The sequence below is a fragment of the Narcine bancroftii genome, chromosome 5, assembly GCF_036971445.1.
Source record: "Narcine bancroftii isolate sNarBan1 chromosome 5, sNarBan1.hap1, whole genome shotgun sequence".
Taxonomy (NCBI): Eukaryota; Metazoa; Chordata; class Chondrichthyes; order Torpediniformes; family Narcinidae; genus Narcine; species Narcine bancroftii.
The window spans coordinates 242816614-242835297 of record NC_091473.1 but is presented as its reverse complement, the minus strand read 5'-3'; the positions used below and the strand labels follow the sequence as shown (position 1 = coordinate 242835297).

At 41.1% G+C, this 18684-nt stretch overlaps 1 protein-coding gene across 12 annotated transcripts in view; it reads right to left on the bottom strand.

Moving 5' to 3' along the window:
• The window catches only part of foxp4 (forkhead box P4), a 371685-nt gene that overhangs the window by 73519 nt on the left and 279482 nt on the right, over positions 1-18684 (bottom strand). For all 12 annotated transcript variants that reach the window (XR_011358475.1, XR_011358476.1, XM_069941845.1 and 9 more), the window contains 3 exons: positions 14774-14921; positions 8959-9163; positions 5774-5878 (listed from right to left, as the gene is read on the bottom strand). Coding sequence is in view for 10 of the 12 variants with exons in the window: in XM_069941845.1 (XP_069797946.1) it covers positions 5774-5878; positions 8959-9163; positions 14774-14921 (458 nt within the window). In the remaining 2 variants the exon portion in view is untranslated. The remainder of the gene's footprint in view (positions 1-5773; positions 5879-8958; positions 9164-14773; positions 14922-18684) is intronic.

Below are 18684 nucleotides of genomic sequence, written 5' to 3'. Positions count from 1 at the left end.
TCCACCGATGCTGCTTGCCTCGCTGAACTTCACCAGCAAATGCAGTAATGAAAGGCTCAACATTCCACTGTGTCCCACAACCTCCTACTGCATCCCCCTACCCAACCTAATAGACAAACCAGCCCACGAGGCACAGGAGCCCATATACTGAGAGAGAAGTGAACATTAAACAGGGATATTATTGAAAAATGGAAGAGAGATAAACAGAATGTGAAGGAATGAACAATTTATTCAGCAAAAAAGAGAGCAAGGTCATGTGAGAGAAAGGATATGAAATAGAGTGGCTGCTCACACTTTACCTCTGCTCATATTTTCTTGCAACACAGAAGGCCATTCACCTCATTGATTCCAGGCTAGCTTTCATAGGATTACTATCAATCCCATCCTCATAAATGTCTCTATTACCTATTCTCTCTCATATGCTCATCAATGCCTTCCTGCCGTTCACGTTTACTATGAAAGATTCACATCAGCCAATTAACGTGCTCGCACATCGTTCCCATTCAAGCACTTCACACATCATTCCATTAGCTGCTCGGTGACCATGTGACTGCATGAGTCAGCTGTGTCTGAAAAGGTGCTGTTATTTGATTGCTTCTATCCTTCTATCAACGAAAGGTCACATATATGTTCATGAAAGGTGTGTATATACACTTGCGTTCATATTTTCATGTACATGTTAATATAAAGCTGTAATGCACTTTTCCAAATGGATTTTCCATGCATGTATAGTATATGTGTACATAATAGTGTGCACATGTATATGTTCATCTATGTACCTATATTCACTTCAATATTCATCTTCATTTTGTTCCTGTTTAAATATTTTCTATTTTAATATATAGTAGTCATTTCTGTTTGACAAAATCTCCAAGCCTGCAACAATGAATGGCCTCCTTCTCTCTAGTGTTAATGTCTGATCCTCGATGGGTTTCAGATATATTGCCGCTTTATTTATAAAAAGAATAATTTATAAAATTCCTGAGAAACATCCTAGCAATTCCTTTGATGCTCAAAAACCTTATGTTCGGCCTAACTTAGGCCATGTATGTTCCTTTGAAGTTCCTCCTTGGTAATCAACTGGTTAAATGAAAAGAGCATCAAGATGAATTTTTCCCACTCCAGGATGGAGTAATATCCCGTAAATCAGTTACCACAGGAGGTGTCTGTGGGAGAAAGCCTGCATTACAGTTAAATGTTGCATCCAATTATTGCCTCCCCTGGTACCTGTGTCCCCATTACCACTCCCCTGTGTCTGCCTAAATCACTTCACTAATGAGGTCAGTACCTGAGAGCGTTTACTGGTAGAGATATTGTTAACAGATCGACTGTTTGCGCATCTCAGTTAATTGGCTAAATAAAATTCTACAATTATGCGCCAGGCCATAAAACACTGACTCAACAATGCAGCTAATAGAAAGGACCCATTGACTGACATCTTGTAGAGTACTTCTGAGAATTCTTAGATACAGTGAGATTGCTTTGCTCTGTTCCAAGGGAACAGTTTTCTCTATTTGTGATCACAAAAAAAAATAAAGGCATGATAATATATCGTTCAAGTAAATGATAATGCCTATATATAAAACTATATTGAATTTACAGGAATAAAATTAGCCATTCAGCCCAACAGGCCCATTCTGGTGCTTTGCCCCACTTTACTTTTTTCACCTCATCCTTTTTCTCATAGCCTACTTCCTTCTCTCTTGTATGTTTTTCCACCTTATCCCTAACTGGCTCTAACCCAATTGCTTCCACAAATCAATAAATTATCAGTTCAAATTATTTTCTGGGTCAAAATAAAATACTGGAAATGAACAGCCGGTCAGACCACATCTGTGGGGTGAGAAACAGATGCAATATTTCAGGTCAAAGAACATGATGAAATATGTGTGCTGGAGATAATGATGTTTACAGGCACATAGTTCTTCTAGATCAACCACTCTCAATGGTTTTTTGGCTACGGAGCCTAAAAGGTAAAGGTAAAGGTTCCATTATTGTCAAGTAATACCACACTTAGAATGTCAGATACACAAAATCCTTTAATTTTGTCTACTGAAAGGCAGACGGAGAGTCATCACTTTGTCCAGCGCCCTTCACAGAAACCTACAGCTCTTTGTGTCCCTAGGCAGTCTCCCTCCAAGTACTGACTAGTCCTGATCGTGCTTAGCTTCTGAGATCAGGCAATCTCAGGCGTATTCAGGCTATTAACTGCTGCTCAAAGTTTATGGACTTCCTTCTCAGTGAAGCAGTCAAGTTTATTTGGTTTCTTCCATACTTTTCTCCTACTGACTACATAATTTTTTTTAGGATTTCAGTCTTTGACCCCCCCCCCCCTCTAAATGTGCTGTGGGCCTAAGGGTGGCCATTTGCCCCCCCCCCTTGAGAATGGTTATTCTAGGGTATATACATTTGAGTAAAACTGCACTAGCAATGCTGTGGACATTGCAATCACAGGACATCTGCCCGCATTGTTCTTATTCAAAGAGGTCCAGATATTCAATCTGTCTAAGAGTGAAGCCTTGTGACTGCAGAGTTCACAGAAAAAATGGCATCTTGAGCATGTGTAAAAGGACAAGGACACAAGGTGCTTAAGTACTGTACATTATTGCCCTCACTCCAAATATTTCATTCTGACTGAGATGAGCATTGCTGTCCCTTTATCCATCTCTGGGTTGAAAGTACTGTAGGAGTACAATGGGACCATACACATCACGTGAACCGCAATGGGTTGTGTGATTCACTAACATAGCCAGTGAGCGTATTAATGGGCAATGAATGTCGGCCACATCCTAGTAGCAAAGAAACCCAAGAGGAATCTAATTAGTCTGAGCTGGAAGTTCTTCAGCTCTATTCAGAGGTCAAAATCTTTCAGGTATCACCTGAGTCAACAATATTTGCAGAGAGAATTATAATTGGTGAGCTTTGCTGGTTAGTTTCTCTAATTTTCACTGTCTGAGATTCTACAGCTCTTTCAAGTCACAAGTCCACAGGCAAGTGCACATTCACGGCTTTAAGGCTTCTCGCTAATCAGGTACATCCAGATGTGTCTGGTTCAGTAAACCTGCTTTGTAGAGATCCTTGGGACTATGAACAAAAGGTGCACAGGCCAAATAGCTAGAAGTTCAACGATGATCATATTAAAAAGCAGAGCAGACTGAAGGGGCAGAGCAGACTGAAGGGGCAGAGCAGACTGAAGGGGCAGAGCAGACTGAAGGGGCAGAGCAGACTGAAGGGGCAGAGCAGACTGAAGGGGCAGAGCAGACTGAAGGGGCAGAGCAGACTGAAGGGGCAGAGTACTTCTAATTCAACATTCTGTTGTACACAATCATATTGCAAGTTGTGCTTAAGAGACTTACAGCTGTTCTGAGTGTGAGAGTAGAGGAGTGTTAGGCAGAAGGATTGACTGACAGATTTTTTTGGTAAATGACTGATAAAGTGTCTGAGACTGATGTTGATTTTAGTAGGATATGACATTTGAGAGTGCTCGTATTGACCTTGACCACTGTGTGAAGCCCTTGAATCTTCAGTGTTTTTTTTAATATTTATGTTGAACATGGTAATGGACCCTTTCAGCCCACGAGTCCCATGCCGCGCAATTACACCCATTCGGCCTACAACCCTGGTAGGTTTTTGAATGGTGGGAGGAAACCAGAGCACCTGCAGGAAACCCACACAGGCACAGGGTAAAGGTGCACACTCCTTACAGAGAGCTCCAGATTTACACCGCGCTTGCTGGTGCTGTGACAGTTGCACTAACTGATATGCTAACCGTGCTGCCCTCGCTGTGACACTTTTGCAGAGTTTGAACCCTGGGCATTGAACACTTCAGGCATCCCCAATCTTTGAGTGTGACTGAGGGTCTTCAGGCCTTGTGAAGATTTAGGCCATCTCTTTCACTTTTCACCTCTTCTACCAAAGCATCCAAAAACCGTATCTCATTTTCATTGTTTTCCAGCTCAGATTCATTTGCTACCTGAATGCTTCAGGCACAATGCTCCTCCTTTAAGATAGCTGCAACTAGCTTTAGCTGGTGATGCCCTTACACATAATAAACCTTCGGCTAATCGGTTTAGGGTGACAAGAACTAGCGAGACGGGGAAAAATCCAATAAATCTGAAGTTGGTGTGCTACCCAAACAGCAATCAACAGCCACAAGTTAATCCTGCCTCACCTTTTCGGGGGCATACAAATGCGGCCCCTATTACACTTTCATCATTTCTAATGAACACTTTGATATAGAATTACTGAGAAACAGGAATGAAAGTAATAGAGTGGAGGAAGGGGAGTGGAGAGGGGATGTGATGGCTAGATGTAATTCCAACAATCCTTCAGAACCACGTCCAACCAACACTTACATTAGACAGCTAAGTTCTAAGAAACAGGAAAGACATCAGTCTTGAAAGGAATTTTGAGTTGGATCATTTGATGTGTTATAAGACTCATCATTGAATCAACCTTCAGCCCTCCGAAGTCTAGATGTTCCTCCAATTCTGGGTTCTTTACAAGCCTGATTTTTTATCATGTACTGATATGAGCTGCATCTTCAGATGTCTGAGTCCACAGCTCTCCAACGTCTTCCATCAATCATTCCACCTCTCCTCCTTTGAACTCTCTCGTTTCATGGTTCAATTGTTAATTTTATTTGATAACTGCTGCCATTAAATCTTTTGGGACATTTCACTACACTAATGACTCTATAAATGCAAGTTCTTCTATATGGCAAACACTTAGAAGCTACTGAACGCGACAGCATTTGGCATCATTATCTCAAGTTGAAACAGACCTGAAAGGAAGGAGAAAGTGATACAAAAGGAGAAATGGAGAGTTATTGCTGATGTAAGGAAACCTTTCTTTATCCAGATAAGGAATAATAATTCTAGCATTCAAGAGCTATTTCACACAATCATGGGTGCAAGGTTCAAAGTTTTCCATGCAAAACTGAATTTGGGATTAAATGAAAACAGTTGTTTCTGCCAATAAGTATGAATGAGTTTGTTCCTGACAAAACTAATGCCTAATTTTTACTCAAGTCTGAAAGCGTAGTGAGGTGAATTAAAAAGACTGAATGCAGTGGAGGGACTTTGAGAGAGATGAAGAGCACTTGGGAAGGAGGCTGGAAGAAACCTCAATGGGAGGGTGAACGAATGACAATGAACTTGAGGAGGATGAGGGTCGATGAAGTAGCTGGGGAGGTTTTAAAGGGAGGAGGTGCCAGGGGTTTAGATGCCTACCCTTTTTAGAGGTTAAGAACTAAACAGGACACGAGGTAGAATGAGGTTGCTGATACCCATTAGTAGATTATGGCTCAAGTTCTGATCTTAGCTTCACGTCCTGAAAGAGAGAGGAGGAATGAAAGCCTCCCTGGTGCCCATCTTACATTTCATGCATTTCTGAACAGAAATACTAAAGTATAAGCATTTGTTTCCAAGTTAGCCGCAAAAGGAGAGAAATTAATGTTCAGTCCGTCATTATATTGTGCTCTGCTTCTGAGATTTCATCGACTTCAACGCATTGAAACTGAAAAGCGCCATTAATATGGAGTTGCTACTAAATGTAATGTTTTGCAATACCAGTGACAAAACGCACTTCTGGCAGATTGAAAAGAGGAGATAAAAAGTAGAGGACAGAATTAAATTTAACTTGATTGAAGGGAGAAACTCCATTGAGGCTGAAATTAACCAAATTATTACATCCATCTGAAAAGTGGGACCAAACCACTGTCACCATCTCACTACTCAGACTAAGCTGTAAAAACAGGTCTATTGATACATACTTTAGAAACTGTCCCATATCGTCACAAAGAGCTTCACAGCCAGGCCACTTGCATTCTCCATGTCCAAACAATGGGTGAACACCACTGGCTTCTTCATGCGACAAACTAGGGAAAATCGGACAGGAAGTAGTTACTATCATACAAGCAATAGGGGAAACTCACCCGTAAGCATGACATCAAAGCACATCATGAGAAATCATCGTGTGAGCGACTCCGCAACAGAAGCAGTTTAATTGTCACTTTGCGCATTGCCTTGGAGATATCATGGATTTACGAGGGCCAAATAGAGCATGTCAATTCCTTTTATCCCTGGGTATGTGGAGAATCATGTTGAACAACATTTCTGTCCCAACATCCTCAAAGATTTAAAAGGTCTCTGATGTATTAGGAAACCATTTAAGTTGGGACATCGATGGGGACTCTTGCAAAATCTGTGAAGAAAAGCTTTCCCAACTATTTTGGCTTCCTTACACGCAGGTCAAAATAAATTGGAACCTCGCACCCTGCTTCCTGATACCTGACCCACTGTCACTTTCTTCCTCCCTTCCCGTTTAGCCACCGTGGCGGTCCCAGTGAATGTATCCTTCAGCGTTCATTGGAGTTTCAACCTGAAGTAGGTGTTCGAGTCTCCAGATTGTTGATCTCACAATTTTCTGTCTCCGAGGCAGGAGCACGTTCCACTGGGCCACACCGGAGGGCAGCCAGTGACAAGTTGTATCTGAACACTCAGGAGATGGGGGAGGAAATTAATGAGGAAGAAATAAAAAATTAAATTGTTTCTTTTTTTAGGAATATCAGTCCTGATGTTGCCATTATAAATATATTTAGGAAGTATCCAGATCCCATGGGGCTGATTATGAAAATGACGGAATACACAGGACAGATTTCTGAAAGAGAAAAATGAATGCTTAGGGCAGAATCTCTTCATCACAAACATTAGCCCTACCCTACCTGAAGTATTAACCTGTATTTACAGTAGCTGATAGATCTGCAGTGTAATTCCAGAATACTGATTTCCACCACTTGTGATTTCTTTTTCCCCTACCACCTCAACAGCAGGACCCCAGGAGTGGCTGTCCCTAGTATGAACTTGAGGGCTCTCCTTGCAGATATTGTCAAATACTGACTGGACTGAGTGATCAAAATTATGATACATTCCTTATTAAGCAAGTAATACAGTGAGAAATTGAGGTCATTAACGCATCTTATTTTGGGTGATATGAGCCAAATTATTTGCAGCATTTCACTGTTGCACAAAACAAGTCACTGAGGGTTTCTATTCAAAGAGAGCCACAAACACTTCAACATTATGCCTTGCCACTGAGTAGCAGGCTGAGAGATCTCGAGGCTGCAGCTTTCCCACAGTGGAGGGTGCCTCTGTCTGCATGCACATTGCTTTGCAGGTGACAGATGTTAAATTTATCCTGACCTTCTGATGTTGTGTGGCTGACCACAGGCAGTGAATCTACAAGCTGTCGAACAATATTGCAGTGGCAGTCGATCTGATTTCTCCCGCTGCAGCCTGCTGTTCTTACAGTACTTGTATAGATCAATAGTTGAATGTTAAGGGATAGACTTTTCCTTTGCAATATTCAAAGCAGGAAACTTTGCTCTGTCAATAACCAATCTGTACAGTTTCTGAATCAGTGGAGCACTGTGGTTATCTGCGACTTGGGTCAGATAAATATAAATGTGGTATTATTTCAGACATTGGATCAGTGTGGTCATGTTGTCATTTGGTCATGAGCCAGTGAGAGACTTGAGATTTCAGATCAGTTGGATCACAAAATGGTTCGACCAATGCAACTCTGAGTGATTTGGTCAGTGTGACCACCGGCATTATATTAAATGCATGGCAACTAAAATAGTTGGGTCAGTCTGGCCACTGATGTCATTGGGTGAATAAGGTCAATTTTGCAAATTACTCCCTGTGCTTCAGATAGACTGTGAGTTCAAGCTTCACTCAGAGACTTCAGCATATAAGTTAAGCTGAGACAATTACAGTTCAGAAGGAGCAGTGTCCTCTCACAAATGCCATCTTTTTTTGGTGAAATGTTCAACCAATCACCCCATTTTTCTACTCTGGCAAATGTAAAAGGCACTTAATTGCTACCACTCCCCAAATGGACAGGATAATTGCTTATCAAAAGACTGTGTGTGGGATTGCAACTGACCCATATTAAGGGGACATGAACAGTTTAATATAGATATGCTTGTTTGCTGTCGACTTTTTGCCTTCAACAAAATTACTAACCAGGGAAATGAGGTGATTTAATCACTCCTCGAGACACAGAGGTAAATTCTCCGAAGAGGGCAATCATAACATAGGTTCCTGTCTTAGAAGATATATACAGCAGTAGGGATCCTCGTGTCAAGGTCTGCTATTAGGTGTTGTGCTGCAGACCAGAAATAGATGCTGGCATTGGTGGTCTGATCCCCACACATCACACACAACCAACGTGTATGCAAGGTCTGTCACACTACCGGACCTGCAGGAGGGTAACAATCCCTTGCAGGCCAAATACCCTGATTAACCTACAATCCCTGTATACTTTGAAGGGAGGGAGGAAACTGGAGCACCTGGAGTAAACCCACACAGGCACAGGGAGAAGGTATAAACTCATAAGAGACAGCTCCAGACTCAAACACAAGTTGCTGCCCTGTAATGGCATTGAGCTCACTGCTTTGCCATTTAGTAATGCTATCTCTTCTGAAGAGTACGACCCATGTTAATACCAGAAATATGACTGCATCCAAAAATCCATAGCCACTTTCTCTAGTCATGCACTGATCACATGAAGCCTGAACTAAGGATCAGATAATTGGGAGTTGAAAATCAAAGCAATATTTGGGCTTTGGAGGTCACTATGTCAGCAGTTGAATATATGGAATGCACTGTTTGGCCAGCACTATCTGTGCCCTGTGGCTGATAATATCGAGAAGTCGCAATTTTAAGATTGAGACTGATGGATTTTTATTGGGTGGACATAATGATGAAAACGGTCGAAGGACAGTCAAGTTGAGTTGAGCTGAGCCACAAATCACAGAATGAGCCTGAATAAATGGCTTTTTCCAGTTCCCACTTTCCTCACAAACCACTGTTGAACAAGATAAGCAGAAAATGTGCATGGTAGATATGGCCAGGTCTTTATTCACAAGTCAGGATCTCTTTTGGCTGATGGTACCTTTCTCTCTTTGGAGTATGGATGGAATTCTGCCCATTCAGTAAAGAATGGTGTGGTATTGATGGTGAGATCATGGGAGCGAGGAAGGAGCTGGAAGTGGAACTGTTGGTTGACAGGTCGAGACTCTCGCTCTTCGGAGTGTCCTCCATGCTTTGCACACTGGTCATTTCTTTCCACATTTGCTGAAAGTCTGCCGGGCACATTGCTGCAAATGATAGCAGAGGGTCACTTCAAGATACTAGCATTAAAGCAACACACAAACCTGCACTTTAACAAAATTGTTAACAAAACATCCAAATTTGGTTTGCAGGAGTTCTACCAAAGGTCTGCTCTGTTGAAACATGATTTTTTTTTGAACTAGCTGCAAATGTAAATATTTTTTTACACATCCTTTTATCTTTGATATTTTCTGTAATCATGGCATATTGCCGTCATTTAATTTATTGTTGGTGTTCTCATTCTCATTTATTCTGGGTTTTATGTGGATGTATCTCCTCGTGATAAATGCAACAATGGAGAGGCTTCATTAATTCATATGTTTTGGACATGTCAGAGTTGAGAAATATTGGAACAAAGTATTTCAAACTTTCTCTGCACTTTTTAAAGTTAATTTTAAACCTAATCCCTTAACTGCTTTACTTGGTATTGTTGGAGAGAGAGGCATAACTCTAACGGCATCTGATCTGAATGTATTAGCTTTTATTTCTCTTATGGGCAGTGTTGCTCAGATGGGGAGACCTCATCCCACCTCGTTATGCTCGATGGTTGAGTGATGTCATGTCATGAATAAATTTATGTTCAATTTCCAATTTGAATTCAAATTCTCAAACACCTTAGAAACCCTTTTTGAATATAATTTCATGATCTTTGATTTGATATGAAGGTAGAATGTGATGACTAATAAGGTAATTTATCATTCTGAGGAGAATTGTGTCTTCTTTTTTTCTGGCCAAACAGCTTCTTTCTTGGTAGTGGGTTTAGATTTTCTTTTTATAAAAAATATCAATACAAAGCAATTTGTCTGATAATGTTGGGTGCTTTGGATGAAATGATATGATTTAAGTGTAATGTTTCTTTCTGATTTTTAACATATATCCTTATGTATTCTGTAATTTTTGATGTTAATAAACATATTGAAAAAAGAATTGATTGTTGGAGTAACTTCGGAACGTGTGTGGCTACAGTAAATAAGATGTTTGGTGTGTCCGTACATTTACTTACACATATGATGATAAACTCTCACACTCTGACTCATTCGATGAACCTCCTCTCACCTTGACCAAACCCGAAATGTTGACCTGTTGAGTTTCTCCAGCACTTGTGTGCATCACACCTCAACCAGTCATTTTCCTAACTCCAATCATTTAAAAAATCCAAGCTTTTCTCCCCATTAATTTTCTCCCAGAGGCAGAGCTCAGATGTTTAATACTAAAATATCCCAGACCAGATCTGAATATTTGGAGAAATTATTGTGGGTATAATCACAGTAGCATGAGTTGGGGGTGAGGGAGGTAAAATGGAAAAGAAAGTGTTGTTCTGTATTTTTAATTGTCCTTTCCCAGCCCTTTCAGAACAATGGAGGTGCTTCACATTAAAAAAGTACTTTCCAAGTGTAGCTACTGATGACATAAAGAAAATTTGGAAGCTGATTTGTGCATAGCAAGCGCTATAAATGGCAAAATTCTAAAGACCAAATCATCTTATTTCTGTGCAGTGAAGTTTTAAAATTACTTTTAGAGAGGGAACAATTTTAAGAGTTCTGAGAATCAGAATTGAGCAATTAGTGAGGGTACAGGGAAGATCTGGCCATTAGTTGAGTTGTGACAGTGGCTGAATGGGTTCAGTACTGTATCTCTGTATGACACTAATTAGAGCTACATTACTTCCTGATAGTTACCAATGCAAGATCGGTCTGCACTTATTAAATCTAAAGGTTGAATCTCCTATTAGTTGCTAGTCTCCAGTTGTATCAAAATCATTAATTGTGACTTTTCTAGTGCAGATATAAATAATCAGTAATTGTTTTCAAAATATTGAGTTGGAGGAAATATTTTAATTAGACAACAACAAAGGAGGGAAAGAAACTATCTGAGGTGGTTTTTCAGTTGTTAAGACTGTAGCCTCAGGCTCCCAGCCTAACCCATCACTGAAGCCTTTGATTGAATGAAATATAGTGGTGGCAAGACGCGTTTGGGGATACAGGCGCTGCCTAATTTAACATATCAAGAGGAATCGTTAAAAGAACAGAGCTTAAAGTGGAAATTAGAAGCATGAGAATGTGGGTCAATTGCTATTATTGCCAATGTCTGACGAATTGTGCATTCTCTCTTTGACAAAAAGCACCTCAAGAGCCAATTTGAATTGGTCCTTGTTTTTTCATTTTGAAAAATTGAGAAACATATTAAAAGTTAATTCCATGATGGACACTTTGTTATTTCTGGACAAAGGAATGAAAATGGACTCAACGACCTTGGTCATCATTCTCAAAAGTTAAAATGGTCGAGAAGCACATTTGTTGGCCTGGATGAAAGACTGCAGATGTTGTGATCGAGGACGGGATCAGGCCAGAAACGTCCGTAATATATCGTTACCTCCTTTGGGTGCGGCGAGACTGGCTGAGATCCTTCAGCGTTTCTGCATTTGAACTTAGGCCAAGATTGAGAGCCTGGATCGAGCCTCTGCTTGTTGGTGAGGACAAGATTTACATATAAACTTGCATTGGTAATTAAATTGTGTTTTAGAATTGGACGATCTTAGTTCCACTAACACTGATCCTGTTTTTTTTTATATCTGGATTTATTTTGAAAACCCAATTTAAATTCTCAATGTGCAATGGGGTTTAAAAATAAATTCTTGGATCAATTAGTCTGGTCTTTGGATTATGGTACTAAACTGCCAATGGATATGTATAGCTTGCACCACTGGGTCATATCAAAACAGTGCAACATTATAGTAACAGTCAGCTTCACAGGCAATGTCCTCTTCACCCTCCAATGTCTTGAATGATGTCTTCTCTTGCTATTCTGCTGGCTCAAGTAAATGTCAAATATCTAAGTGGCAGGGTTGCCTTCTGCAACCTGGCCAATGTTTATTCATCAACTGCTGGGTCATCGGATCAACTAACCAATCAATGTTGCGAACTACAGCCCCATTGTTGCGAGCGAATAAAAAAGCATTCTGGCTATAGTCCGAATGGTGGGACTACAAGTATGGGGCGGCACAGTTGACGTAGCGGTCAGCGCAACACCTTTACGGTGCCAGCAATCGTGACCGGCGTTCGTATCCCACGCTGTCTGTCAGGAGTTTGTATGTTCTCCCCTTCCTCCCGCCTTTTGAGACAAACCAGGGGGTTGCAGGTTAATTGGGTGTAAATTGGTTGGCACGGACTTGTGGGCCAAAATGGCACGTTGCCATGCTGTATGTCTAAATTTAAAATGTAAAAAGGGACAAGCGTCACAGAGATAGATAATAATCATCGCCAAAGGTAGTTGTGAACAGCCTCTCGTGTTAGAGAGCGAACTTTCTGCAAAACAAACCCAGCCTAAACAAGATTCAATTGAATTTACTTAAGGAAATCCCCAAAGACAACTTCTTCCTGGTCAGCCCCTCTGGAACAAAGATAACTTTTCTTGTGTAGCAGATGATAAGTTGCCTGACGAAATTAATACAGGAACCATAGATTCTTCAACAGACTGAGAAGGTTCCTGATAGGGATGGCAGATGTTTTATTTGTGAGGTGGGTCTTCTCCTTCTTCTAGGCTCCTGATGCATGGTCTTGAGGTTCTCAAAACTATCCTAAACGCTCTACCAATGTTGATTCTGTTTTCCTTCATAGTTGGATTTATTTTGAAAATCTAATCTAAATTCTCAATCTGCTGCAATAGGATTTAAACATACATTTTTGGATCAATTAGCCTGGTCTCTGGATGATGGCACAAGATTGCCAATCGATATGTATGTGATTATTTACCTTGCACCATCGGGTCACATCGAAATAGTGCAACATTATAGTAACAGTCAGGTTCACAGACAATAATGCCCTCTTGAACCTTTAATGTTTTGAATGATGTCCTCTCTCATTATTTTGCATATTGACTTGGTCATATCAAATGTTCCTGTGAGTCAGTATGGATTGTTCACTAATGTACGCGAGCATATTATCGAGCCTACTTTCCTCCGATAAAAGGGCTCAGAACAGAGTTTCATTCCAGGTGTCCCTTGTTACAGCTTGAAAACTTGACCTGTATAGAAAGTGGTCAACTGTGCTGACCCTTTTGGTTTGCCGTGGCTGCTGGCTCCAATGAGGTACAGTTGCAGTGATGTGGATTTGATCTGAGCTGGGAGTTGGAGGGATGGAAGTATAATCCTTCCATCCCCTGACTCAGAGTTAGCTCTGCAGTGATTTGCACTGGTTATCAGGGATGCCAGTTTTCTTTTCTCTTTAAAATATTTTTATTTTTGATATTAATAAAGAACTTATACAAACATAAAGGGTACAATTCAATAAGATAGTATGGACCATTACATAAATTAAATAAGATATTCCATTTATCACTGACATACATAAATTGTAAATCATATCCATAATCCATGCATACCATTTTTTAAGAAAAATGCAATCATATAAAAAGAGAGGAAAGAAAAAAATAGTGGAGGAGAAAAACTCAAACCCCTTACCTAACCGTGTTGTCTGATGCTATATATAACTAGTATGCAAGTCAGACCATTTAATTACATTGGAGTAAAATTACATAGTTAGTGAGTCATAAATAACCCCATAACTTCTGGAATCTTATATCTGAATTATTAATTGAATAACGAATCTTTTCCATGTTCAAACAGGACATGATGTCTCGCAATCACCGATCGTGAGTAGATGGGGCAGCATCCGTCCACTAAAGTAAAATCGCACACCTCACCAAAAGAGGCAAAAGAGAGAGCACGACTCTGAAGAGATAAAGAAGAACCATTCCCTCCTGTTGTATCGAAGAGGGCTACCAAAGATCAAGTTCTTTCCCTGTGCACAAGTATTCTTTTGTTACATTGTCACAGTGAACTGTTCAGAAAGGAGAACAATTAGAAACTACATCTGCTTTATTTTTTAATCTCAGGTATTGAAATCCATTGCAATCATGCTGGAAACTGATTTTCTACTTCTCCTTGTGTTGTGGACTGTCCAAGCATGCTTTATAGAGGATGCAGTGGTGTAGCGGGAAAAGCCACTCCCTCATAGCTTGCTGGGCTTAAGTTAAATCCTGACCTCAGGTGTCATTCTCCCTGTGACCATGTAGTTTTCCTTTGAATGCTCAGATTTTCTGCTGTATCCCAATGATGTGTGGGTTGGTAGATTAAATGTTCACTCTAAATTAACCCAAGAGTGTAGAGATAAATGACAAAGTCTGGGGTAAGTGTATGTGAACATGAGGATAATAAAAATGGAATTCATGTTGAATTGGGCCTTGAGTTTGTTTTATATTTAAACTTTAAAATTTAGACATATAACACAGTAACAGGCTTTTTCAGCCCATGAGCTCATGCCACTCAATTACATCCAAATGACTGACAACCCCCGAGGGTGGGAGAAAACCAGAGCACCTGGAGTAAACTACACAGATACAGGTTGGGGGGGGGGGGGGGGGGGGTTGGGGAATGCGGACAACATACAAACTCCTTACAGACAGTGCCAGATTCGAACCCAGTCACTGGTGCTGTAACAGTGTTGCGTTTACCGCTATGCGTTTTATGTTCAGCTTGTGATGGGCACAACTGTGGTGAGTGGAGTGAGACTGGGCCTTGTGTTGGGTTCAGGCCTTACCTTGCGCTAGGGCCTGTAGTGGTACTGTGGGCTGCCCAGGTTGCAGTGTCACAAGGCCCTGTCGTTGGAGGTTGAGGAGATGTTGTTGTTGAAGCTGTTGCATCTGAAGAATCTGCTGCTGGAAGGCAAGCTGCTTGTTTCCCAGCTGCTGCAGTTTGGAGAGAGAGAGAGAAACCATCAGTCTGCATTCCAGTATAAGGCAAACACCAGGAGCAAAACATGCGGATTCCCACCTCCCCCCCCCCACCTCAAATGTCATCTCTTGCAAAGCAAATGGGTGCTGAATTTCACCCTACAGAATCTCAGCATTATGGTGAGCCCTTCCTTTTAAAGCTTGGCAAGTAAACCCTTGTTGACTCTTATACAGTAGAAGGCATCAAGTCTGAGCCCGTGTTTATGTACTTTTGATCAGAGTCACGGGATAGCAGTCAAGAAACTTCTTACATCCCATCAGCTCTTGACTTGGATGTAATCAACTAAGACTGGTTTCTATTCTGAGGGGGTCGGTACCACATTAGGTTAAATAACGATCCATTAAACTGTCAAAGTGGAGCTTATCCTGTAGAGTCCAAAAATCAGGATGCCAGAAAGCTGGACCACCTGAGAATGCGAACTTTTTGAAAACTCTCAAACTTTTTAAATTTAGCGGGCTTTTGTTACATGCATGTGTGTGTGTAAGTGCCACAGATGCACAGCGGCAACAAGCAACCAGGCTTATTGACTTCATTTTTTTTTAAACTGCTCATTTTGATAAATGAATTGTGCTGTATTTGCTAATCAATAAACTATCAAAAATTACCTGTTCACTTCTTTTTTGAATTTTAAAAGCACTGCTGGGGAATCTGGAAAATCTAGACTGACCCAATCCCTGAGCAGTCCGGAGTTTTGGACTTCTATTGTACACCTTTGTTTGATTAAGTTCAAATCCCATGTTTAGCTCTTATTCATTGAAGAACTCTGGGCAGTGATGTTATATGAATCTCATGCACCTTCAGAATGATGGTTCAGAGACAGCAAACATCTTAAGCAGACTAATTATTTCCTGTCACCCAACGTATGTAAAGGGGAGGATGAAAAAATGCGCAGCTCTGTGCAAGCAGATTATCCAGGTTTCCTCGCACATGACATCCCTGGTCTATGGGTCTCCTAGCCCACTGACCAAGATCTCCAGATTTAAGTGAATCAATTGGTGTTCCAGCTGAGGGAACCAGAGACCAGTTAATACATGATCCAAATTCTTGCGCTCCTCTCTTACGACCACCATCCCACCTCGATTCTGGCATCCCCCACCCTGTTGGAGATGCAGTGAGGCACCATGGCAAGTAGTTAGGAAGCAGTGCACTGTTGATGGAACATCCTTTGGATGGGACAAATGTGATTTTCAGTGAATTGTCGTCTGTCTTTCAGGCACGCAAAAATGATTTTATGGGCTCTTGCGGAAAAAAAAGAGCAAAGAGTTGAGGGCTACCGAGTGGATTTTACTTGAGTATCCTGACCAATATCTGTTACATTAGGCAGCAGCTTAAAAATAAACTGTCTCACTGCTACTTATGGGAGCTTGCTGTGTGCAAGTTGGGTGCCACTTTTTGTACATTACACCACAACCACAGTTCAGAAATACTATATAATTGACTGTAAGGCATGTCAGGAGGGTGCACAGGAAAATGGCAGAGTGGGGGATGTGTGGGGGAAGGGGGGGGGTTAAACAGTTGGTCTCTAAGGCAGGAGCTGAGATAAGGATTTTTACACTGTTCTCCATTCTCTACCAGATCCTCCAATGTCATCCCCACTCACCCAACAACAAAAAACATTCCTCGTCTATTGAGCCTCTCCTGGCCGCAGTTCCTCTTCCCGTTTCCTTGACCTGGTGGGGACACTCGAGTAGCTTCCCGATTGTCTCTTAATCATGTCAAATCTACTGTTCATTATTCTCTGCATAAAACTTCCCCCTAATAGCTTGTCAGCATTATTTTTTATGAATATAGGATTTGAGCTTTCATACATTTTAAACTAAGGATGTACAGATTTTTTGTGAAGTTCTGCTTTTGTGGTGATGGCTTCACTAACGAGCAGCCCTCTGTGGCCTATTAACGTAGTCCCCAGCGATGTGTTAGTAAACCAGGATACCAAGGCTGAGCCCAGCTGCTTGAACCCTGTCACAGCTTTGACACATCTGATCTGAATGTATTAAATATGAATACATTACCAATGGGTCCCTGCACTAACATATATTAGGAAGAAATCTCTAGGCTGGGCTCCTCAGAAAAACGAGAATTTAACAAAGCTGCCATTTCCACTATCAGCGTGTGTTGAATTGTACCAAGTGATTTTAAATTGTTTTTGCTCTTTCGTTTAGCCCATCTCCATCAATAGAACTAATTTCCTCTCCATCAGGTGTTTCGATCCTTAACTGAACAGGAACATGAAGATAGCAGATAGAGATGTCCATGGGAGCTCTAACACAGTTAGGAGCAGGGCAGTGTCTTCATGCTGAATTCATTTAATGCAAACATGAAACTGACACCTCCAAAGAGCCCCCCTCCACTGTCAAGCCCTGGCTTTCAATTAGGTTGAGTTGTGCTTCTTCTCCTGTCTTGAGAAGAGGTGTGGTGAGTTGATCTTGGACAAAAGCTCACTGCAGTCAGTTTACCCGATAACTGCCATTTAGCATTGTCAATCTGATTGGATTGTTCTAACATCAACGAGTATTGAAGAGTAAACATAAGCAAGTTACATGGGATAAGAAACAACTGCAATGTATTTTGAATGCTGTGGGATCCAATAACAAAGGACAGGCAAATTTGCTGTAATTTTGGGTGGGGGAGGGGTATTAAACCTATACCTTTGCGATCAGTCTTATGCACGCTCACAGACCTGTTAAAATATTTTCTGCTCACTGCATTTTCATTAAAAGGGTCAGGTGGAGTGAAAAAAATCACTGGGGTCTTCTGTCCCTCTATCGACAAAATCTACAGGGAATGGTGCTTAAAGAGAGAACTCCTACCATCCAGCCCACAGTATCTTTGGAACACTACCTTCAAGGAAGCATAAATACCAGGACAGCCAGGCTGGAAACTTTCTCACAAGCAGTGAGATTGTGGAACAATCCTACAAGCCCGTAAATTATTTGTGTATATATATTTATTTTGAATGGCTATGTATATATGTCATTTGTGGCAGTGTGTTCTGTGAATCTGTGTCCAGAGATATGCTGTTTCGTCAGGTTGTATATGTATGTGTAAAATCAGATGACAATAAACTTGAACTTAATTAGTCTATGTGCTCTACTTTTTTGCAAGGCATCAATACAATGTGCTGACATCTTCTATGGCATATGATATTGTTACTCACTTGTGAAAGTTAAAATGAGCACCAAAGAATTCTGAACAAGTGAGGATGGGTTGAATTTTAATCTGTTTGGGCTAGTGGAATCAGGACACGAAGCAGCGAGACTGGGTGGGGGGGAGGGGTACTTACCCCACCAGGAATACATTGTCTGTTTGTAACTACAGTAAAAAACCCCAGTATCTGGCGCCTATGGGGATTCATAGATGCCGGGTAAGTGAATTTGCCAGTTGCTTGAGATTGCGTGTTGCATGGATTGGTGAATTGACTGCCAGGGATGCGAATTTTAAACATTCATAATTTTTACTTATTTATTTTTCTGCAAATTTTTTTCCCAGTTGCTTGGGGCTGCCGGTGGCTTGAATTCCAGATAACAGGGATTTCACTGTATTAAGGATCAAAGGACAGATGAAGCAGGCGGGGCTGTGCATTTCAGAAAACTAATGCTTCAAGATATCCCCATTTCCCCATCAGGAAGGCCACTCCCTTTTCTGCCAGGCGGAAACAGGTTATTATTGAGACAGTTGGAGAGGCCTCTATGTCAGAAACTTTATTTTGCAGGTCAG